General features: G+C 35.0%; 2 protein-coding genes across 2 annotated transcripts; one reads left to right on the top strand and one right to left on the bottom strand.

The window, feature by feature from the left end:
• LOC131166452 (uncharacterized protein ycf20) lies at positions 1–21,664 on the top strand. Its single transcript, XM_058125039.1, has 3 exons — positions 1–303; positions 19,704–19,897; positions 21,195–21,664. The coding sequence occupies exons 2-3, from the start codon at positions 19,713–19,715 to the stop codon at positions 21,589–21,591; spliced, it is 582 nt and encodes a 193-aa protein (XP_057981022.1). The 5' UTR covers positions 1–303; positions 19,704–19,712; the 3' UTR covers positions 21,592–21,664.
• Positions 3,204–6,783, bottom strand: LOC131166719 (uncharacterized). The gene is made up of 3 exons (XM_058125293.1): positions 6,066–6,783; positions 5,893–5,978; positions 3,204–3,248 (listed from the first exon to the last, which is right to left on the bottom strand). The coding sequence occupies exons 1-3, from the start codon at positions 6,781–6,783 to the stop codon at positions 3,204–3,206; spliced, it is 849 nt and encodes a 282-aa protein (XP_057981276.1).
• Positions 21,665–25,199: the final 3,535 nt, after the last annotated feature.

Here is a 25,199-nt window from a genome sequence, read left to right as displayed (position 1 = left end):
CTAGGTTTTTATTCAGGAATTCTACTCAAAACGCTGGGAAGTTGGGGGCGGGATAACCATTGGTGGAAGGTGGAAGAAACAGGACGGATTGGCTTCACAACTATGTCCAACTCTGAGAAACACCCCGCGAACGCGAAGCCGAATCAACAGAATTAGAACAAAGGAGTAAGGGTGAATCCGATGCAAACGCCCATGACCGAAGAGAAGAAGCAAAGCAGAATCCCCAAATTGTTGTGAGCCGAAGTTGAAATCTTATATTTCGATTTTGCTGTGAGAGCTCACCATACATGCGACCATTGCATTGTAAGTTCTTTCGTTCTCTTCCCCCCCCCGCCTTTTTTGGTTTAAGCTGCCGAATATTGTGTAATAATTCACTATAATGCGATAAGAAAATATTATGTGAATAATATTTCCGTTCAGAAATGACGAGTGGGTTTAGAATAATTGAAGAAAGAGCCATTTGGGATGGAAGAATTAGTTGGTTGTCATGTTAATGACTTAGACATGGGTGGCAGAGGGTAAGGACAGTTGCCCACTTAGGATGATTGGCTCGAGTTGTTTCAAACTTGATGCTGCCCAGTCTAGTTGTAGCAATGGTTCATTATGATAATTTATATTGTGTGCTCTGTTATTGGAGTTTCCGCATAATGTGCATTGGATGAGATATGAACAACCAAATTATTGAGAGCCTTAAAAAACTGAATTTCTTCAATTTGGAGGAATACAGTGAATCACACTAACAAAATATTGATCTTCTCATGTTCTTCTTGGAATTCTTCTATGTGTAGTCTTTTGCTGGAGATGAATAGAAGAATTTCCTATAATTCCGAGGAAGTTTTGTTTGATTTCATAATTACAATTGTAGATTGCAGGTATTGTTAACTGTAATGGTTGGGGTATTTCTATTAGTATTCTTACTTCTAAATCTTGTCTTGTTTTCTGTTGGTTGCCTGCAGTGGTACAGCCTTTGCTGTAACTTTTGGTCTTGATTAAATGTTGATACTTCTTATGCTCCAAATGCTCATGCTTTGAGTTTCCTAGAGCTATTTGGCAGCGTTGAAAGGGAATGGTTTTTCACCCTTCTCACGTGCTTCTGTAAAACAGTGTTTTTTAATGGTTTAAGAAATGATAGATAGGTTTGAGAATCATGATTAATATATATATATATTGCAGTATCTCCAGGTTTCTAATATGCTTTAAATGATGAATTTAAAACAGCTTCATTTCTTTCTTTGGGTCTTGCAAGAATTAAGGTTTATTTCTTTTCTGTCTTACCTTTTTTTTTTTTTTTTTTTGTGGAACGGAGGTGGGATGGTTAGAGTTAGAGGTGTTACATTGCAGTGCTGCTTTGAATGGCAATTTGGAAAGAATGAGAATATGGTCAATGTTCCTGCAATAGAATACCCAATTAATGTCACCCACCCACTTTGGTGCAAGAACCTTGGTCGCTCTAATCTTTTAACCATTGATGGAAGTGTTAGTAATGATAGCATTGGGCAACAAGGGTGCTGATGAATGCAAAGGATATTATATATGATGTCATTTTGGTGAGTGGTGACTTAAGTCTATAGGCTGTAAAGTATCTAAAGAGAAAGGTCTACATGTAGTAAACAAACTCGGATTCTCTGTCAGAGCTCCTTTTATAGCATCTGCACAGCTCTTATGTGGTCCTCTTGAAGAAGGCTTTGAAGCTATATTTTATTTTAATTTTAAGTTATATGATGAAAGGAACATGGGCTGTTTCTCATCTAGGAGAATAGCTTATTGAAATGGCATGATAAATGCTATATGACTTGTGGTCATTGGAATTACTCAAAGCTGTTGCTTCCTGCATAGATTGGCAGCATGATATGTAAGTATTATCCTGGCATAAAAATTTAGGAAGAGGTCTCTTTCTGCCTTGTTGACTTTGCATTTCACTAGCCATACAATGTTTTGGGTAACATTGATTGCTTTATAGAAAGGTGCCTAGCTACCTGAACAACTAAATAGAATGTGCCTGGACAATCACCGAGATATGTTGCTTACATGTATCAACTATAATCAAATGTGGCACATTTATAGTGGCTTTACATAAACATTAAGGGTTGAATTTTTTTGTCCAAAAAATTGGTTTTATTTTTCTTCCTTGTGCCTAGCAAATGTCTTCAAAGAAAATAAAATTGATTTTTTTTTTGGGGGTGGGGATTGGTTATAGGTGTTATGTTATAGTGCTATTTTACAGTTGATGGCAATTCTTTCTGATGAGAAGATGGTCAATACTCCTGCAATAATGACTCACTCAAGAAATGAGCGGCTTGGAAGCTATCCCAAGTATAGGAGTTCTGTCGTGTAATATTAAGCCCAAGGGCTAGATCGTCTTCTCAAAGAATGCGTTTTAATCTCAAAATTTATGTTTCTCCAATCGAAAACAAAAAGGTTACTGAACTCAATTCAGATTCAGAGTTTTCAAGGTTGTTCAATTTTACTTCTGATGAATTAAATGACGCGTAATTTAAAAACCCTAAAACTAACATTCACTAAATAAAAAAAAAGTATGAAAATCCTAATCTACTTAAGGAAATACCTAAACACACATTATTAAAGATGGCAACTACGAATAAGCAATTAAAACATGCAATGGAAACTCAATCAAACACACACACACGCACACAAACCAAGAACTCAAATCAAAATGCAACACATAAAAAAAAAAAGAACGATGACAGAAAATAAAAATACGAACTTTGATAAAACCGGTCCTAACTAAACCGAACATCGAAAAAAAAATTAAATCTTGGAAAGAAAAAAATAACTAATTTAAATATGAAACCAAGCGTAATTAAATATGAACTTCCAACTAAATCTACCAATAAAATAAAATACAAAAAACAAATAATTAAACAATCAACTATTGCAAAGATAATAAAATATTCAAAACCCAAACTTTTTAAATACCTTCAGTAAAAAAAAAAAAAAAAAAACAATACCATCCTATATCAATATTAAAAGAGAAAAGATAAAAGAGAGAGAGAGAGATCCATGGGAAGATGCTTGCTGAAGCTGCTGCTGGAGAGGATGGTGTTGCTGTGGAGGCTCGGGTTGCTGCTGTGTGTGGTGCTCTGCTGTGGAGAGAGAGGCTGCTGCTGTGTATGGTTGCTGGCAGCAGGCAGTTGCAGCAAGCTGGGCTGTGACGGGCATGGGAGGCTCGTGCAGTGGCTGAGTTACAGGACTGAAGATGCTGCCGGAGTTGGTGTAGCAGAGGAGAACTTAGAGAACAGAGGGGAAACAGAAGGTGAGACAGAGCTAAGGAAGAGAGAACAAAGTAGAAGAGGAAGAAGGAGAGAGGAGAAGAGAGAACGAGAAGGAGAAAGATAGAGAGAGAGCTCAGAAGAGAGACAATATCGAAAGAAAGAAAAAAATTAAAGAAGAAGAAGAAGAGGAGAAGAGGAGCAGCTGCGCGGGCCAGTTATAAAGAAGAGAGAAAAATTGTCCTACCCAGATTACCCAACCCGACCCGGCTGAGAGATTTGACCCATTTAGAGGACTTGAATTATTATATTTTTTTCATTTTTTTCGTTCTCTGTTAATCACAAATCTGACTCTTCTGGAGCTGGTTTCTCGCAAAACGCAAAACACGAAAGTTGTAGATAATCCTTTCCTCTTTCTCCAGAAATTTGAATTGTCTCGATCGGAGTTCGGATGGAAAAGTTATGCACAAAATACGAATAGGTATCGGTTTTGGTTCTCGGGAATTTTCCTGCGACAAAAAATTACCAAAACTTCGTAAATAGTGCAATAAAGTTCAAGAATGATGATTTTGGTACTTTATTAAAATATTGGACAAATTTGGACATTTAATTAAAAATATAAGCCGTAAAGACTGGATTAAAATGCCCAATTACGCAGTTTTCACGAGTAATCACACCCCCTAACTAACGTTTTGTTAGTTTCTAGCAAATGACGTAAATGAATTTCAGGGTAGTGCCTACAACTACAAACTCCAGTGATCATGAAATCAATGCACATGCGAGACAAGTATACCGTTTTACATACAAGAACATAACTGAATTTCACACTGGCTCGTTCATATTTAGTACACACAACTTCGAAGCATGTCACTCATGCAAGTTTCATCATTTATATGTCATTTAAGAATAGTATACTCACATGAAGTTAATCAGTGGCACATTTAGAGTTAATGCAGTCATATAAGTTCGAGTATAAACAGGTAGACTCTCGAGGTGTGTGTGTGTGACTCAGTACACCTGGGATACCAGTGGACAACTACAGAACGGTTGCTTAGACTCGGCCTAACTGGTATACCCTCAAGAACACTCAAAGAAAATAGGTTCACTCATCATATGTGAGGAGTGTCGCGATCAAACATCCCACATATTAAAAGGAACAACGCTAAGTATATGGAGTGGACTAGTCTGGAAAGGATCTAACCTATCTATGAGGTGTCGGGTCCTTTACCCTAGCATCTTCTCACCTACTCGCCACATCCAACCAAGACCACCCTAGATCAACTTACTCATAAACTTGTCATGAATACATCTGAGGCATTAATCGGTTGAAGAATCTTCATACGTGGAAAATATGTGTCGTGTCCTTGTGATATGTATTTGGACCGACATTGACATTTCATTTCATGCGCATGTGTATTGCTTATTCTTTTTTTCTGCTCATTCTTTATTTTCTGTATTTTCTTGAGCAATTAGGACAATCATAACACTTCTTTTGTAATCTTCATACCATCAATGGGAATTGAGCTCGAATAAGGGTCCATGAATTAAGTCTATCTCTAGGGGTGGCTCAACCTTCACATTTTGAGTAGGCTACAAGACTTAGGTTTCTATCTCCCCACTAGGTGTCACCTCTAGGCTAGCAAATCAAAAACAAAGACTAGTGTACAAGGAATCATCCAGAAAAAGAGAATTGAGTTCCATGAACTCTGATTTGATATTAATGCTCAAAAGGACGATAAATAGCTCAAGGATATCTCACAAGGTGTCATAGTTGCCACGGGTGCTTTCTCAGTGCTCACAGGAAACCCTCAGTGTAATGAATCACGTGAATGTGTTTATTCAGCCTCGTGAGATGTGGTGTAAATACAAGAAATTATATAACCAAATTAACATGAATGTACTACCAATCGATTCTTCATGGAGTCATAAAATCATATAAAGAGAAACTACGCATGATTGACTCAAGTGTGTTATTCTTAAGTTATACGCGAGTATGTGAAAGGTATACGCAATGTTAAGCATAGCATAGTGCAATGTAATTCCTCAATGCTTCTCCTTCTTTCTCTCGTTCTTTTTTATTTTTATTTTTTTAATTTTAATTTTAATTTTTGTTATTTTGCTTTATTTTATTTATTTTTTATTTTTTTGAAATATGAAATCCGATACGTGTACGTGCACAGTGTCACATGCGAATGCTCACCCCCCCCCAACTAAAATGGAACATTGTCCTCAATGTAAAAGCGTAGGGGAAATAAAATTGTGCACGGTGAACAACTAATGGGAAATTACTACCGACTAATGCAACAGGAAGGAAAAAGGAAAGACACAAATAAAATAAATAAAACAACAAGAGAAAGGAAAAAAAAAATGATAAAGAAAGCAGTAACATAGAAAGGTAAACTCTCCTAGGGTCTTGCAAAAACAAGACCGCCTTATTAGGATCGAATGGAATCATGGGAGGCTTGAGCTGCTGCTCCTTGACTTTGACATTATTATCATTCATTGGATCCACTAGTTCTACTATGCTATGGGAACAAGCATGTTCAACGATATACGAGCCACAGCGGGGTCTCAGCTTCCACGGAATCAGACAGTATTTAGAGTTGCAGAGAGATTCTTGCTGACTTAGGAAGGGTTGTTTTTCCTTGAATTTATGCAGCACCTTCATCTGCCTCTTCTCTAAGTAGTCCTTGTCATTGGCTTTCCTTTTAGATTTTGTGGGCGCATGCACCTGCAATTTTCTCAACCCTATGGCATTATCAAGTAAAAAGTTAATCTATTTTATGATCCAAAATATATAATGTTGAATTTTGACAGGTACATCACATGACTTACCGTAAATCAACCTGTATGGAGTCATTCTTGAAATTCTCTTGATTGCAGCTTGGTAAGCCCAGCGTGCATCATCCAATTCCTCGAGCCATGCTTTGTGGTTAGGAGAACCCATCTTCTCAAATATAATCTTGACTTCTGAAAAGAACTGTCGCTTGTCTTGTAGTAATGTTCGATTGGTAGCAAAGTAGTTCACAATATCATCAACTTGAGGGTCGTATGACATGTCGGTGAGTGGATAGGTGATGTTTAACATAGTCAATTCCAGCGGTCTCCATTGCTCATCATGGATCGGTATTTCATCTATCCCTGTGGACAGCTCATCAATTACCTCAAGTTGTCCAGGAGCTTCACTTTCACATATACCATCCAGACCAACTGCTGAAAACAACTCCAATGCATCCAAGTCATCCACCATGTCTACTGCGTGTACCTCTGATTCCTCACGCCCAGTCGGCATTTTATTAAATAAGTTCATTTCCTGTGTCATGTTCCCGAACGTAAGCTTGAGTACTCCACTTCGACAGTTGATTAAAGCGTTAGAAGTTGCAAGGAATGGTCGGCCAAGGATAACAGGAGTCTGATAGATGGTGGACACAGGCTGCTGCATTTCTAGAACAACAAAATCCACTGGGTAGTAGAATTTGTCGACCTGAATCAATACATCCTCAATGATGCCTTGTGGAGCTTTTACGGATCTGTCTGCTAACTGTAGCATCATATTGGTCTTCTTCAATTCACCTAAACCCAGCTGTTTATATATCGAGAATGGGAGTAGATTCACACTACTCCCCAAGTCAAGTAAAGCTCTCCCGATGCGAGATTCACCAATCAAGATCGAAATCGTGGGAGACATAGGGTCTCTAAGTTTCTGTGGAGTCTGACTAAGAATCAATGCACTGACTTGCTCAGTTAAGAAAGCCTTTTTCTTCACGTTCAGTTTCCTTTTTATGGTGCAGAAGTCTTTCAGGAATTTTGCATATGCAGGGATTTGCTGTATGGCATCCAAGAGTGGGATGTTGATTTTTACCAGCTTGAATATCTCTTGAATCTCCGTATGATACTTGTTCTTTTGTCCAGACGTCAAACGCTGAGGGTATGGGACCACCGGCTGGTATTCCTTAATTGGCTCATCTTTCTTATTATCGGGCGTTGTAGAACTTGAGCTAGCCTCATCTGATTTTTTCTTTCCTTTATCTGTCTCATCTACTACCTCAAGTGTCGGCGCGGCTGGCTGTTGATCAGTTGGTAATTCAGGACGGGAAACTTCTTTTCCACTTCGCAAAGTAATAACTGCTTTTGCTGACTCATACGCATCCCCTGAAACATTGTGCACTGACTGTTGTTGCTGTCTGTATACCTGGGGATTAGGCTGAGGCTGTGCAGGGAATTTTCCTTTTTCTAGGGTATTAAGCAGTGTACTCATCTTGCTTATGGCATCTTTCAATTCTCCATTGGTCGTAACTTGCATTTGCATGAATTGCTGGAGCATGGTTGCCACCTGCGCTATACTATCATTAGAAGCTTTCTTTATTGGAATGTGGACTAACGCTGGTTGGAATCCTGGGGGTGCGTAGCTCTGGGAAAACTGTTGCGGTTGATACTGTGGTTGAGGAGCTACGACTGGATTGTATGTCGGTTGTGGAGGCGGTGCATATGATTGAGGTGCCTGCTGATACCGTGAAGATGATGGACTAGGCTGATCATTTCTCCATTGAAGGTTTGGATGATTCCGCCACCCCGGGTTGTAAGTGTTTGAGAGCGGCTGATTCTGCGTCTTGTTGACCCAATTTGCCGATGACACCTGATCTGATCTGCTCTCTTGCAACACAGGTAAGAATTGACAATCCTGAGGTCTGTGGTCTAAAGTCTCACAAATTGTGCAAATCTCAGCTTTCGACTTTTCGGATTGCACGACTTCCAATTTCTTAGATAACGCAGCTACAAGAGCCTGTAAGCTAGTGTCCTCTTTGACCTCATATCTGCCCCCACCACTAATTGCTCGGATAGGTTGGGCAGCTATTGACACCCGTTCAGGTCGTGCGTTCCACTGTTGGGCACTCTCAGCGAGATAGTCTAAAAATGATAAGCCCTCGTCTGGTTCCTTACGGAAGAACATCCCATTGCACATAGACTGGACAAATTGTTTGCACACAGGGGTTAAAGCAGTAAAAAAATAGTTTACTAACCTCCACCATTCGAAACCATGGTGCGGGCATATGTTCATCAGGTCCTTGAATCTCTCCCAACATGCCTGGAATGTCTCGCCATCTTTTTGCATGAACTGACTGATCTGCTCCTATAGGTACTGAGTTCTCTGAAGAGGAAAGAACTTATGTAAGAACTCACACTGCATTTCAGCCCAGCTAGTAATAGAGTTAGGGCGCAAATAGTTAAACCAGATTTTTGCCCTGTCTTTCAGAGAAAAGGGAAACAAACGCAGTTTAATGTATTCATCAGTCCCAGCCCTATTAATGAAAGTGGTGCAAACCATCTCAAAGTCGGTCAAGTGTTGGTATGGACTTTCAGAGTCCATCCCGTGAAATTGGGGAATCACAGATAACATGCCATGCTTAAGAGAGAAATTCGGTGCATCTTGTGGGAACACAATGCATGAAGGTGTAGATGTGTGTGCAGGCTGTAGAAAATCTTCAAGTGTACATGGTGCATGTGCAGCCATAACTTCTTCAAAATAATGGCCAAACAGATTATTCAGCTCAAATTCAGAATCACTCGCAGGACTAACAGGTGAGCAGTTAGACTCGGTGCTATGTGTATCCCTACTGGTGCTAGGTGAAAGTCTACACAATCGATTCGAATTATCACGAACTCAGGGTATCAAACATCACAATGGCCAGCAGAAATCCACTAACACGGCAACAGAAATTTTTTTTTTTTTTTTAATTTATTTGAAAAAAAAATCAAAAAAATAATTGGGAAAACGCAAAATTTGAAATTAAAACTGGCAATCCTCGGCAACGGTGCCAAAAACTTGACTCACTCGAAAAATGAGTGGTTCGGAAGTTATCCCAAGTATAAGAGTTTTGTCGTGTAATATTAAGCCCAAGGGTTAGATCGTCTCCTCAGGGAATGGGTTTTAATCTCAAAATTTACGTTTCTCCAATCGCAAAAAAAAAGGTTACTGAACTCAGTTCAGATCCAGAGTTTTCAAGGTTGTTCAATTTTACTTCTGATGAATTAAATAACACGTAATTTAAAAACCCTAAAACTAACATTCACTAAATAAAAAAAAAGTATGAAAATCCTAATCTACTTAAGGAAATACCTAAACACACATTATTAAAGATGGCAACTACGAATAAGCAATTAAAACATGCAATGGAAACTCAATCAAACACACACACACGCACACAAACCAAGAACTCAAATCAAAATGCAACACATAAAAAAAAAAAAAGAACGATGACAGAAAATAAAAATACGAACTTTGATAAAACTGGTCCTAACTAAACCGAACATCGAAAAAAAAATTAAATCTTGGAAAGAAAAAAATAACTAATTTAAATATGAAACCAAGCGTAATTAAATATGAACTTCCAACTAAATCTACTAATAAAATAAAATACAAAAAACAAATAATTAAACAATCAACTATTGCAAAGATAATAAAATATTCAAAACCCAAACTTTTTAAATACCTTCAGTAAAAAAAAAAAAAAAAACAATACCATCCTATATCAATATTAAAAGAGAAAAGATAAAAGAGAGAGAGAGAGATCCATGGGAAGATGCTTGCTGAAGCTGCTGCTGGAGAGGATGGTGTTGCTGTGGAGGCTCGGGTTGCTGCTGTGTGTGGTGCTCTGCTATGGAGAGAGAGGTTGCTGCTGTGTGTGGTTGCTGGCAGCAGGCAGTTGCAGCAAGCTGGGCTGTGACGGGCATGGGAGGCTCGTGCAGTGGCTGAGTTGCAGGACTGAAGATGCTGTCGGAGTTGGTGTAGCGGAGGAGAACTCAGAGAACAGAGGGGAAACAGAGGGTGAGACAGAGCTAAGGGAAGAGAGAACAAAGTAGAAGAGGAAGAAGGAGAGAGGAGAAGAGAGAACGAGAAGGAGAAAGATAGAGAGAGAGCCGAGAAGAGAGACAAGATCGAAAGAAAGAAAAAAAATTAAAGAAGAAGAAGAAGAGGAGGAGAAGAGGAGCAGCTGCGCGGGCTAGTTATAAAGAAGAGAGAAAAATTGCCCTACCCAAATTAGCCAACCCGACCTGGCTGAGAGATTTGACCCATTTAGAGGACTTGAATTATTATATTTTTTTCATTTTTTTTGTTCTCTGTTCATCGCAAATCTGACTCTTCTGGAACTGATTTCTCACAAAATGCAAAACACGAAAGTTGTAGATAATCCTTTCCTCTTTCTCCAGAAATTTGAATTGTCTCGATCGGAGTTCGAATGGAAAAGTTATGCACAAAATACGAACAGGTATCGGTTTTGGTTCCCAGGAATTTTTCTGCGACAAAAAATTACCAAAACTTCGTAAATAGTGCAATAAAGTTCAAGAATGATGATTTTGACACTTTATTAAAATATTGGACAAATTTGGACATTTAATTAAAAATATAAGCCGTAAAGACCGGATTAAAATGACAAATTACGCAGTTTTCATGCGTAATCAAATAACAACAACAACAACAAAACTAAGTTTTAAGTCCCACTAAGTGGGGTTGGCTACATGAATTATTTTCCATCAATTTTACGCTATCATGGATAATTTCTTTCGACAAATTCAGGGCTATTAAATCCTTACTATCTAATTTCTAGTTATTTTAGGTCTACCCATACCCTTTCTATTGCCCCTCATAGTAACTAACTCACTCTTCCTCACTGGTGCACTATGTGGCCTAAGTTGTAAGTGCCCAAACCATTTGAGTCATCTCTTTCTTATCTTATCTAGCTTACTATGAATATATTTATTTCTTAATTTATCTTTCAATGTTGTACAACTCATCCATCTAAGTATTCTCATCTCGGCAACTTTTACTTTTTGGATATTCTGTTTAGTAGTCACCCAACATTCTAATCCATATAGCATAGCTGGTCATATAGCCGTCCTATAATACTTACCTTTTAATTTTAAGGGTATTCTACGATCACAAAACACACTTGAAGCACTTCTCCATTTTACCCAACTTGCTTTAACTCTATGTATTATATCCTCTTCAATTTCTCCTTCAACTTACATAATATATCCAAGGTATCGAAATCTACAAGTTTGATTTATTTCTTCATCATCAAGTTTAATTTTATCTCTAATATTTCTCCTATTATTACTGAAATTACATCTCATATATTTTGTCTTATTTCTACTTATCCTAAAGCCTCTAGATCCTAAAGCTTTTCTCCATAATTCTAACTTAGCCTCTACTACATCCCTAGCCTCATCTATCAATACAATATCATTTGCAAACAACATACACCATGGAACCTCATTTTCGATACTCCTAGTCAGTTGATTCATCACTAAAGTAAAACGATAAGGGCTCAAAACAAATCCTTGATGTACACTTATTGTGATTGAAAATTCTCTAGTCTCTTCACTTATGGTCCTTACACTAGTCATTACTCCATTGTACATCTTGATGACATCAGTATACCTACTACGTACAACCTTTTTTCCTAAAACCCATCATAGAACTTCCTTAAGTACCCTATCATACGCTTTCTCTAAGTTAATAAATACCATATTCTTTTCCCTAAAACTATTCTATTAATCTTCTTAAAAATATATATTGCTTCTATAGTAGCTCTTCCAAGCATAAAACCAAATTGATTTTATGAAACCTTCGTTTCTAGCCTTCTGTTCAACTACTCTTTCCTATAGTTTCATTGTATGACTCATAAGTTTGATTCCACAATATTTATTACAATTTTAAATATCCCATTTATTTTTGTATATAGGAATTAAAGTGCTTTTCCTCCATCTGGAATTTTCTTTGTTTTTATAATTGTGTTAAATCAATAAGTTAATCATATAATTCTATAATCACCTAAGCATTTCCAAACTTCAATTGGGATGTTATCTAGTCTTATAGTTTTTCCATTTTTTTATCTTTTCTAGTGTAAACTTAACTTCATTAATTCTAATTTAGTTAATAAATATCATATTTTTAGTCTTTTCCTCATTTTTCAATTCTAAGTTCATGCCTTTCAATTTGGTTTTTATTAAATAGTATAAAGTAACTTCACCATCTTTCTTTTATGTCTTCTTCCTTAACCAAGACAATATCATCCTCGCTTTTTATGCATTTTACATTACCTAGGTCCTAACCCTTTCTTTATCTAGCTCTAATAAGTTTAAATATATCTCTTTTCCCATCTTTTGTATCAAATCGACCATACAAATTATTAAATGATCTATGTTTAGCTTCACTAATGGCATTTTTTGTATCTTTTTTAGCGTCTTTGTACTTTTCAAAGTTATCCATATTTATACATTTTTTCCATGTTTTATACCAATTTGTCTTTACCGCTTTTTGGACATCTTGATCACACCACCAACTTTCTTTGCTATTTGAGAATCTTCCTCTTGATTCACCTGAAATCTCTTTTGCTATCTTTTTAATGGAGTTAACTATCCTATCCCAAAGAATATTAGTATCTATACCATCCTCTGTAGTCCACTTACCATCTTTGATCATTTTATCTTTAAATTTTATTATATTTTCTCCCTTTAGGTTCCACCGCCTAGTTCTCTTATACTGGTTTATTTTATACTTTCTCTTCCATTTTTTAATACATATATCTAACACTAAAACTCAATGTTGTGTAGTTAAGCTTTTACCTAGGATAACTTTACAATCCTTACATGATAAATGATCTACCCTTCTAGTTAAGAAAAAATCTATTTGACTTTTATTTTGTTTACTTTTGAAGGTTATTAAGTGTTTTTCTCTCTTCTTAAAGCAAGTGTTCATTGTAATAAAATCATATGACATAGGGAAGTCTAAGATCATCTCCCTAGGCTCATTTTTGTCTCCATATCCATATTCTCTACGTATCCTCTCGTAACCTTTATTATCCCTTCCAACGCGTCCATTCAGATTTGCGCCTATGAATATTTTCGCAGTCCTTGATATGTCTTGTATAATACAATCCATATCTTCCTAAAATTGTCTCTTAAGATTTTCTGCTAAGCCTACTTGAGGAGCATAAACACTAATGATATTTATTATCTCTTGGCCTAAGATCATCTTGATTTGTTTAATTCTATCACCTACTTTATTTACATCTACAATGCTATTTTTTAAGTTTTCGTCTACAATAATTCCTACCCTATTCTCATGTTTTTCTTTTCTAGTGCACAAAGTTTAAAATCCTGATTTATGAATTTCTTTAGCTTTCTCCCCCTCCCACTTATTTTCTTAAAGGCATATTATATTAGTTTTTCTTCTAATTATTTTTTCTACAATTTTCATGCTTTTACCTGTAAGTGTCCCTATATTTTAAGTTTCTAATTTAATCCTAGTCTCTTGCAATAGCCCTATTAATTTTACCAACAAACTGAGGTGAAAGAACCTTGGTTGCCCTGATCTTGCTACCATTGATTGATTGAAGGGCTTTCTAATGATAGCATTGGACAACAAGGCCATTAATGAATACAAAAGCTATATAGTGTCATGTTGATGACTTTAAGGCTATAGGTTGTAAAAATAGCCACAAAAAAGTGCCTTATTGGTAGTAAACAAATTTTAGAGTTTCAGTTACAGCTTCCTTTATAGCAACTGTCCAACTCTTTTTCGGTTCTGTTGAGGAAGCACAAAAGCTGTACTTCATTGTAATTTTATTTTGCATACCGGAACATATTTTTACTTGTGAATATCCTATCCCACTTGTTTAGGAAGGGAACATAGGTTGTTCATCATCTGGTAGAACAGCCTATTGAAATTATCCGATAAGGGTGAACATGCATTTAACATGCATTTGATTCGTACAATTTGTATCAATTCCACACCAAATCAATTCAAATCTTACTAGAGAATCTAAAAACAACTGAATCGTTGCTGAATCTATTGATTGACCTCTTGAATCTAACAGATTGATCTAAATTATGGATTCTTGTGATTCCCAACCTATCATAACTTGATAAACCTGACTAGTTTAAAACACCCCAAAACATTTTTTTACTGCTTTTATTTTTACATCACCTTTCATTCCTTGTCTACGTCGGTTTTCTGCTAAAAAAGAGGAGGAAATAGAATTTTACATCTTATGTTGCCTTAACAAAACCATTCGTCACTCTAGGAGTATAGTGTTCTGCCATTGAGAATAAGGGGGGTTACACTCATCAGCTAAGGAGGTACTCATCTTCTGTTGTGTTGTGAAGATTCAAATGTTGATGTTTTAGTAGTTTGTTCAATTATTATCATATTATTAGGTTAATTATTTTTTTCCTTTTTAATCTGAAAAAGAATATGCATGAAATATATATATTTTTAATATTGTTGATAAACTCCAAAAATAGGTTTTTATTATTTTTTCTTGATTTCTAATCCTTCTCTTAACAACATAAAGTTCATTTTTTTAATTACTATTTCTAGAATCTTTCTCTTTTCATTTGTTCAGGGAAAGCATACACATGAAATATGGTTTCTTACTACCAAAATTTAAATGTATTTTACTATTTTGTTTGTTGTTCTTATATCAATATATGCATGCCATTTGGAATTAATTTTGGAAAGTCATACCGAATCTTACAATTTGATTCGATTCCCAAAATTAGAATTTTGATTCACGATTTGAATCTTGATTTGACAACTATGTTTGAGAGTAACTTGCCTTTTTTTTTCTTGGGCTTGCCTCCCTTTGAATGGAAGCGTTTCTCCATGGCAATTAGGCTTCTTTTCATTTGGTCATTGTTTGGTCCGTCCTACAAATCTTGCCATGAGCCTTGCCAGTGAAAGGCCCCTATCACATTCTTTAGATGTTGGCAATTCTTAGTGTCATGCCTGTTATCTTAATTGAACAATCATCAGTACCTATCTATACGTGAGCCGATTTGCACTTTCCATTAGAGTCATGTTTCTTCCTTGAGTCAATATTATCTCTTTGACCCCTACAGGTGTTTAGTGTGGTGAAATGCTCAAGTTGCCTCATTTGGTTGCTTTCTCATTTCCCCTACACCTTTCCCTTCTTTCTGCTTTTCTTTCCACTAATGTCAAGTGTTCTCCCAAGTTGTCTCCTTCCATTTCTCATCTTTTCACCACTCAGTCTCAATAATGGCCTTTAAGGTCTCCTTTGTATTGCATTGCATCTTTGCCTTTTGATAGAGCTCGAGCAATGCTCTCATGTACCTCTTAGGGAAGGAGAAGATAAAGTTGGAGGGGCGGAGATCATAAATTAATGCCGCATGACTACCCCTTGATGTAAGTTCAACAACTCCAATGCCTCAATGTTGAAGCGTTGGATGTACTCATGTAGGACCAGGACTACCTTGTTTGTGCAGAACCTTCGCAAACTTGCAGTAGTTTTCCTCATCCTCCTGCCACTGATTAAATGATATGAATTGAACACTAAATTGATGGAATGAACATTCCAAGACCAAATTACCAAGTCCGTGTTGATTTCTTTAGGGTAATTGCTAAAGAGTAGAACATTATAGCTTTTGTTCCTCCAAAGGACTATTAGGGATTGAGGCCTCAAATGTCTCCATGTGATCTACTGAGTCTGTGCTGCCATTGTAAGACTCCATTGCAGACATTAAAAACTGGGGTAGTGGTTCTTCGATGATTTTGTGGGTGAATGACACTTCCACTTATTGATGGTTGGGTGCTTGTTCCGGCCTGTTCCTTTAACTACTTTCTGTGGTCTTCATCTTCCATGAGCTCTTTTCTAAGTTGTTGTTTGGGGGGGATTTCCAACGGGCTAGAATTGTTGTGGTCTCTTGGTGATTTTTCTTTGTTTTGTGAAGCTCAAAAGCATGGTTTTAAATTGCGGTAGCAGGTAGCTTAATGGTAACGGGTGTAACGGGAAGCGGGAGTAGCGGATGTTACATAACGGGAAGCGGGTGTAATAGCTGTGAATTTTTTTCAAACACACACAAACTTGTGCATATTAACATACTTGCATGTTTTAAGCTTTTAACCCTTCTTAGAAAGAGTTTTAGTATATTTGGGATCCTTCAGTTCGACTAAGTTATTTGGTAAGAGCAACAAGTTTACATTTGTTTTAAACCACCATTGATAGAAAAATTACGTGTGTGCGTATTTAAACTTCTCTTTGTTCCTATCTATGATAAATTCTTATGTGTGCTAAATTAATTAATAAAACAAAATACATTATACAATGCATTAATCTATTAGACACTTAAGACATACAAATAATACAAATATAAAATAACTAGAAAGAAGAAGGTTGAAGTTGAAAAATATAGAACATAAATATCAAATTACTAATATCATCAAAATAAAATATTTTCCTAACAAGTTAGTATTATCAGATTGTTAATTAATGCATCTCTTGTGAGTATTTAAAGAAATAGTAAATTTTTTCTCACACAAACTTGTAATTTATTTATTTATTTGACCTAGTTTTAAACATTTTACATAATAGTCCCACTAAAACATTAGTATTGGAGTCAAGTCAAATATATAATAAAATCTTCTTGCTAATTTTTTTTTCGTTAATTTTAAAAGGTGATAGGCCTTTTAGAGCTTTCAACTAAAATATATCAAATTTATAGACATATCAGTGGTTTGAGCATGAGAGATCCATGTTGGTGGTCCAAGCTCAAACCTGTGGTTGGTGGACAGGGGTTTGAAGTTGGTGATGGGCTATCCTTTGTGTGCAATGCAACTTGATAGGCCTCCCTACAACAACAACAACAACCAAGCCTTTAGTCCCACTAGGTGGGTTGGCTACTTGAATCCTTTTTTGCCATTCTGGACAATCTAAGGCAATATCCTCTTACAAATGGAAGGCTCTTAAATCCTTACCCACCAAGTACAATTCGGAATCTGTGAACTAGGTCCTGAATATAACTAGAACTTGTATTTGAATTTGTATGCTGAATTATTTAGTTTAGTAACTAACTTCCGAGTATATGCATTTTCCTATTTTAACCCTTTACAGCGTCAAGGGTAAAATTATTTGTCCAAAAGAATAAGCAGTTTTAAAAATGAAAATAATTTTTTTATTATAAAAAAATAAAGTCTCAAATTTAAGACATACAGATATTAGTTAAAATATTTTTTAATACAAAGATTGTTAAAATTGAAAATTTTTAATACAAATATTATTTAATAGTAAATAAATATAAAATAACAAGAACCACTAATTAATGTCATACAAATATATATATATACATATATATATACATATTTCTATTTCTCCATTAACCTCTTTTTTTCTTTTTCTTTTTTTTTGTAATTTCAGCCACTAATTATTATTAAAAATATATATATTTCTTCCTTTGCCTATAAACCCCATTCCCTTCTTCCTGCATTATTAGCTGGATCCACACGACCAATTTCCCCAAGACAATCAGCACCAAGTCTTTGCAGTCATTTTCTTGCAAACCTGCCTCAACAATTCCACATCCCCCTCAAATGCCGTCATCCCCATTTTTTGAAAAATTTCTTAGAGGTCATAGCATCTCTTACACCATCTCCTTCGCTGTCAACGTGCTGTTGGTAGATGAAGCAAGCCTCGATATCGCCACCCAACTGAAGGAAATGGCTCACCTGAAGTTTGCACTGCCCCTTCAAAATTAATCTCGTGTATTTCTCTCTGCAACTCCGATCTTTGGGTATATCAACAATAGAATCACCACTTCCTTCAAAATTAATCCCATGCATTTCTCTCTGCAACATTGGCGTGTCAACAGTGAATTGTTGTGTGTAGTCTACTTGCACCACAGAATGAAGAAAACCTTATGGGACAGAGTGGAAAACACGAGAAAGGAAAGAATGGACATATGTGTAAATTTAAATGCATGCTGCTGACCGAATGAGCAAGGGTACAGAAGCTGGTTTGGTCAGAGTATGTCCAGCACTCAGTTAGAGTCCAACCAAACACCACTGGTTTACTTATTAGTGAACCAATTAAGCATTGGCCTCTAAATAGAGGCTATTAAGTACAAACAAACGCCCCCTTAGTCCATGTTATTCAAAGTCTACCCTCCCCCTCCTATTGTCACTAATATTAACTAGCGTACATTGCATGTGCCCTAGCCATTTTGATTGCCTTCCCTTATCTTAGTTAGAGGTGCCATGCGTAACTTACCACAAATGTGTGCATTCCATAATTTATCTTTTACAGTCATACTACTTGAAGTATTCTCATTTCAGTAACTTTTACTTTTTGGAAATGTTGTATCTTACTTGCCTAACATTCTAATCCATATAGCATGGCAGGTCTTGTAGCTATTCTATACAAATTTCCTTTCTAATTTTAAGGGTATTCTACGGTAGAATACACATTATGCCCAAACCACTTCTCCACTTTACCCAACGTCCTTTAACTATATTTATTATGTCTTCTATTTCTTCTTCAACTTGCATAAGATATCCAAGTTATTGAAATTTTGTAACCATCAAGTTTAATCTTTTCTCTAATATTCCTCTTGAGCCCTGACATGACTAAAATTACATTTCATATTTTCTGTTTTATTTCATCATAAAACCTCTAGATTCTAAAGCTTTTCTCCATAATTGTAGCTTAGATTCTACCCCATCTCTACTTTCATCAATCAAGACAATATCATCCTACAAACCACATACACAATGCATTTTGGATACTCCCTAGTAAGTTAAAGAGTAAAGCTCAGAGTAAGAAATTTACATGGGTAGAAAGTACTGTGTGCGTGGGTGTGTGTGTGTGTGTGTGTGTGAGAGAGAGAGAGAGAGAGAGAGAGTGCTTGTATAATTGTGGATTGATTGTGCAATAATTACTTTAAAAACATGACAATCAAATAGAATAAGGGTAATATTTATCCATTTTAATATGCTTGCAATGAACATATCCATTTTTTTTTTATTTGTTTTAATTACTCATATCTTATGAATAAATTGATGTTAAGTTAGTGCATTATGCTTTTACATATTTGATTTACACACTCAAAAAAAATAAAAAAATAAAAAATTCTAACATGCTTGTTGCCCTCATAGATCAAAACCCTAAGCTGAGTGTGGGGATGTGGCCATTATTTATGATGTTTTGTTTTTTATGCTTTGCATTACCTATGGTCCGCCCTGCTTAAAGAGGCACCATCACCGAAGTGCTATTTGAAGCATTGCTACACCGGTTCCGTATTCTATTTCCTTGTTATTTTTTCTGATCTCTTATCTTGTAAAGATATCCACAGCTCCTCTTGTGCGGTTCTTCCTTTTATTTTATTTAATTATTTTATGTTTTTTTTTTATTTATTTAATTTTCATCCTGTTTCTCTTTTGATAATTCATTTTGATATGTGATCATCCGAAAACCTTTGTAATGCTGTGGACTGTTCATGCTTATGTTTGACCTGATGATGGGGAATATTTTGGTCATTTATTGGACTAAAGTATCTGATCATGCTTGGGGAGGGTATTATGCTTTCCATCAATTTTTGGACAGTGATTGTGTGACCCATATATTAGTATATCTTGATGGTTTAGTTTATTAATGTGAATCTTTATTGGCACTTTCACAGGTTTGTCACATGGTAGTGGTAACTACAATGGCATTACTTAATTATCCTACCAATGTTAGATTTCCGTCATGTGAGTGCACCAGATCAAGATTTCCAGCCGTGGGCCAAAGAACAACTTTTGCTTTCAGCTGGAGGCTGTATTCACAACTTTGTTTCTTCCATGTAGCCCAGCCTCTTGTGGCTAGCATGTCCAAGTAAGTCGCATTGATCAGATGTTATCATCTATGGTATCTTGTTCCTCATATAATCTGACAGGATATGTTACCAGATTTGTACGCATGGCTTTACATGAACACAGAAAAAGTAGTAGTTTTTGACCTGTTTACTTGGCTACTGAAAGGTGTGCTCATACCTCTATGTAGTTTGAAATTGTTCATGTTGTTTTCATTTGCAAGTATCTATTAATATGCATATTGGATTCTTTTCTTTTCTTTTTCCTTTTCCCGTTGGCAACCAGTTGATTATATGCTCAAGATAGGCTTCCTGATTGCTATTTCCTTTAGTAAAATTTCCCACACCCATGGCTCCTAGGCATTCACACTCAAGAGGTGGACAGGCTGACAGCAGGATATCCTGTATCATCCATGTCAAAATCCTAGTTTGATGCAAAGTATAAACATTATGTATATTCTATTGTGGTCTCCTTTGTTTGTTTGGGGAGTAATTGGTTCATGCTGGGCTCCATAAATTTGTCTTCCAAAAAGAACGAGGTAGAATTTTTTTTTTTTCTAAAATAGAATTGATGAAAAAGGAAAAAAATGTGCATAAATTTTATAAGATATTGGTTATCTTTATTGTAACACCTGAAAAAGATGTTATTTAGTAGGCTCCACCATATTATTTATGTAGTTTATTGCGAAGCTTCCTCATTTATGTAGGGACATGCAAGTTTATTTAATTCTCATGCAAAGCTCGTTCAAATTGATTTCTTTTCTATAGCAACTTCATGCTAGTCATGCCTGTTTAGTTTTCACATGGACAATCATACTTTTTGTTCTGTCATATTATACTTTTGTTATGAAATTGGATTATTATTTCAATGATTCTCCAAGAAATATTGTGAGATAATTATAGTTGGCAATATCTTGAACATTCTCAGAGTTTGAATTTGTATTTCCATATGATGGCAGTTTCTCAAGTTATTAAATTTCGATTGGTTAAGAATACAATACCATTACAAATGCTCGCATGGCCTGATGGCCGAAAGCTATGTCATCAATCTAGTGGGTTATAATGACCATAATGTTGTTCTGCTTTGTATCATTGTTTTTGCATGATGGTAATTGAAAAAGACGTGTATAGCTGATTCACTTCTTGAAAATCATCTCAACAATAGTATGAGTTATTTGTTAGTGGTTTTTCAGATTTAATTCTCTGGCACTGAAAGCAGCTTAAAATTTTTGGCTGAAGAAAAGAATGACATGAATGATATCTTCTTAATCTTGAAATTTGGCCATGCATATTATCTGAAAATTGGTCTGAACTGTGTAGGAGAATGGCATGGTCTATTCAGAGCACTCTGGATGGAAGATCAGATCCTCCGACAAATAGCTCCAATGGCAGAACCCGACTAATTACAGCCATCCAGGCTATTCAAATCAAATTGAGTGAAAGAATTGAGGAGATAAGGAAAGATCTTCCAATGAAATTACTCTTTTTCTTGATGGGCTTTTACTGTGCAACTGCCTTTGCTACTGTTATTGGGCAAACAGGTGACTGGGACATTCTATCTGCTGCCTTGGCTGTGGTAGTGGTTGAGGGAATTGGAGCCCTCATGTATAAAGATTATTTTCCTATGTTTGAAAATATTAGGAGCCTGATCACCTTATTTAATTATTGGAAGACTGGGCTTTCCCTGGGTCTTTTCTTGGATTCTTTCAAGTACTAAATTGAATAACATTATGGAGTATATGAATCCATTCACTTTTTAGATAAATATATTCCCTGCAAATTTTTAGCCCTTTGTTTTTCTAAATGTTGTTGAAGCATTGTCATGTCCAAGAATATTTTGTTTCACCATTTGTGTCAGGACATTACCCAAACACTTAGAGCAGCATGGTGATTTGAAACCCAACAAAGGACATCAAGAAGACCGAAAAATACATTGGTCGAGGCAGAAAAAGAAGAGCTGATTAGTTGCAATTTGGCATAATCATGGTACAAATGGCCTTAGATACATTTTTAAACAACTGGCTTTGATAGTTTAACGGTTCCTCGTTCTGTTGCATTGTGGAAAATCTCTCCAGTCTTTCCTCGTCTTTGATTCGACAGAGTTTGCTATAGAAGGCTCCTTCTTGTCTGCACTTCCCTTTGTCAAAACTTTTTCTGGCACCTTTGAAAGTATGTATTGCACAATTGGTTTTTAGGAGTGGAGTGGAATTGGAGGGAACAAAATCGACTTCATCATTTGATTTCATTATACGCTTCGTTTAAATTTTCATTTAATCTTCTCTGTGGCATTCCATTTTGCAAACCGGGCATGACATTAATGAGTGTATTTTTTAGTTGGACACAAACTGCCGGATGAACGCAAACCATGGATAATGTTTAAATTAAAATTGATGTGTACATGCATGCCAATTGGCACAATGCATCAGCATGCCCTTTAGTAGTATTTGCGTTTAAGATCATGACAATGGTCATCGTGCTGTAGAAGGTTTTCTGTATAGCTGAGGGAAAAGAAAGACAACAGGGCAAATGATTTTTTAAAAGAAACCACAGAAAGGTCCCGGATAAAATTCTATCCAAGTAATTGCACATGAGGCCCATGATCGTTGTAGGGTACAGCAAGTAAATCTTACTCTTGCACCGCCGTGTTGCATAAAATATCATTCATTTTATATTTTTAAAATTTTTCAAACAATTATAAAAATTTAATTTATTTTAAATTTTTGAAGATATATATTTTAAAAAACATAGAAGACCAATTTTATTGAATCTCCAAAACAATTTTTTATTTATTTATTGTTTCAAATTTCAAAATAATGACTACAAAAAAAGTAATATATTTTTTGACTTTTCAAAAATTATATTTACATTTGAAATTATAAATTAAAATTTTTCAAACAATTATAAAAATTTTAACTTATTTTAAATTTTTGAAGATATATATATTTTAAAAAAACATAGAATACCAATTTTATTGAATCTCCAAAACAATTTTTTTATTTATTGTTTCAAATTTCAAAATAATGACTAAAAAAAAAGTTATTTTTTTACTTTTCAAAAATTATATTTATATTTGAAATTATAAATTTTGATCCTTGAATTTGAACCTGAAAAAACTATATGCATAATCAACTAAATTAAAGGTTATATGTAAAGAATTAGAAATCTAGAAAAATAGTAAAAATTATTTTTTACTTTTTAAAATATATTTTAAAAAAATAATAGATGAGGTGATATTTTTGTAATTATTTATAAATAAAAAAATAATACTATTTCCACAAGAAAATAATGCTACAACTATTTATTATTATTCATTTCATATAAATAATATGAAATTTAAAATTTTAAAAAATATTTTTATAATTTTTATTAAAATTAAATATATAAAATTGATTTTTCACAACTAAACATTTTTTTTTTTTCAATTCTATCCTCTATGTCGTTTAACACTGGAGGCTGATTGGCCACTTCCTTGCATGATTTGTTAATAAAAGGATATTAATTCTTCCAAATATATATATAAGGGCATAGGGGAATGATATTTTGGACCATGTAAATACTTCCTAGTGCACATCAAGCTTGGAAGAGTTGTATAATCCACACCAAGTTCATGGGAGCAGTTCAAATATCATTTTTAGTGTCCAGCCAATATATGACTCCCCTCTTAATAATGAATTATCTCTAAATTAAACGTAATGATCTTTAATTAACTCCTTTAAAATAAAAATAAATAAATAAATAAAAATTTGAAAGGAAAATGAAAACTAAAGTACAATTTAGGAATATTTAATAAGACTTACAAAGGAAGGGATCTTATTACATAAATTACTCTTTGAACTAATATAGGTGAGTCATGAAATATCTTTTTACCTTTTGTTAAATCATTGTGACGCACACACACAAAAATCGATTAAAATCATCTAATTTCAAGCAAAAAAGTCTTTAAAACCTTTCCAATTTTCTACAAAATTTTATAGAAATTTTTTGAAAATTTCCAACATTTTTTTCTAAAACTTTCTAGAATTATTAAAGATATTTTCATTTTTTTTAGTATTTTTATATTTAATTTTTGTATTATTTGAGTCAAAATAACTCAAATATTTTTTTCATTTATTTTTCTTGATTTTTTTTCTTACTGTTTGTTATTTTTTCCAATTTTCAAAAATAAAAAAATAATTAAATATTAAAATAAAAATAAAATAAATAAAACCAGCGTTCAAAAATCAGACCTGTTGAATCGATCTAAGACATGCCTAACCAATGGGCTTAGTGGGTCCACATGTCCACCCACAATGGTGACATATGGATCACTTGATATATTTATTTTTTTTTTATTTTTTTTTTCAAATTCACTGTAGTAGGGTGATGTTAGCATGATGACTTTTTTTAAAAAATAAAAATAAAAATTTCTACAGTAGGGTGACGTCCGCATGACGCCACCTGCCCCATCGCGAATCTTGGGTGGTTCCCAACATTTGACACGGATTGCTGACGTGCTAGGAATCTAGCCATCCATAGAAAACACAGATCGAATGGTAAGGATTGTTCCACGTCGCCTTCAAAACAAATGGTTCTGGTTGTGTCACGTATCACTGTACGGACAGTGGCACGTGTCCCACTAAGACCCATATAAAAACTCTTTTTTTCTCTCTCTCTCTCTCTCTCTCTCTCTCTCTCTCCTTCCCTCTTTGTCTCTCTTCTTCTGTATTCGTAAATCTCTCTTTGCTATTTTTTACTTCTTCTTCTTCTTTCTTTATTCCTCCCTCTTTCTCTCCTATCTGGCATTTCTCTCACTCTATGCTCGCAAATCTCTCTCTCTGTGATCCCTAGTTTTTCCCTTCTTTCTTCTTTTCTTCATTTTTTATTTCTTTCTTTCCTATCTCTATCATTCTCTTCTATATTTTATTTCTATTTCTTTCTTCTTTTCTGTTTCTCACATGGATCATTCTCTGCTTTTTCCTTATTTCTTTCTGAAGAATTTAGTCTTTTTTATTTTTTTATATTTTTTTTTGCAGGTTTAATTCGTCGAAGAAAACCACAAACTATCTTATCAACCCCAAACTCCTAAGATAAGTTTTCCTTTTACTGCATGATTTTTTTTTAGTTTTCTTTCATTTTCTTAGGATCCTAACACCATTTAGAGGTTCAGGTTAGATCTAACTACGGTTAGATTTTGGGTAGGTTGAGTTAATAAACAAGGCTTTGGGCTTTTGTCACCTGGGTCTTGTGATTTGGGCTAGATGGGCTATGTTAGGTTTGGTTTGGGTTAAGTTTTGTTAATGTTGAATGTGCAGCAAAAGTCTCACACAAACTCGAATCAATCGACAA

This window comes from Malania oleifera, chromosome 10, assembly GCF_029873635.1.
Source record: "Malania oleifera isolate guangnan ecotype guangnan chromosome 10, ASM2987363v1, whole genome shotgun sequence".
Taxonomy (NCBI): domain Eukaryota; kingdom Viridiplantae; phylum Streptophyta; class Magnoliopsida; order Santalales; family Ximeniaceae; genus Malania; species Malania oleifera.
Note: the sequence above shows the minus strand (reverse complement) of the source record. Positions and strands in the feature narration are given on the sequence as shown.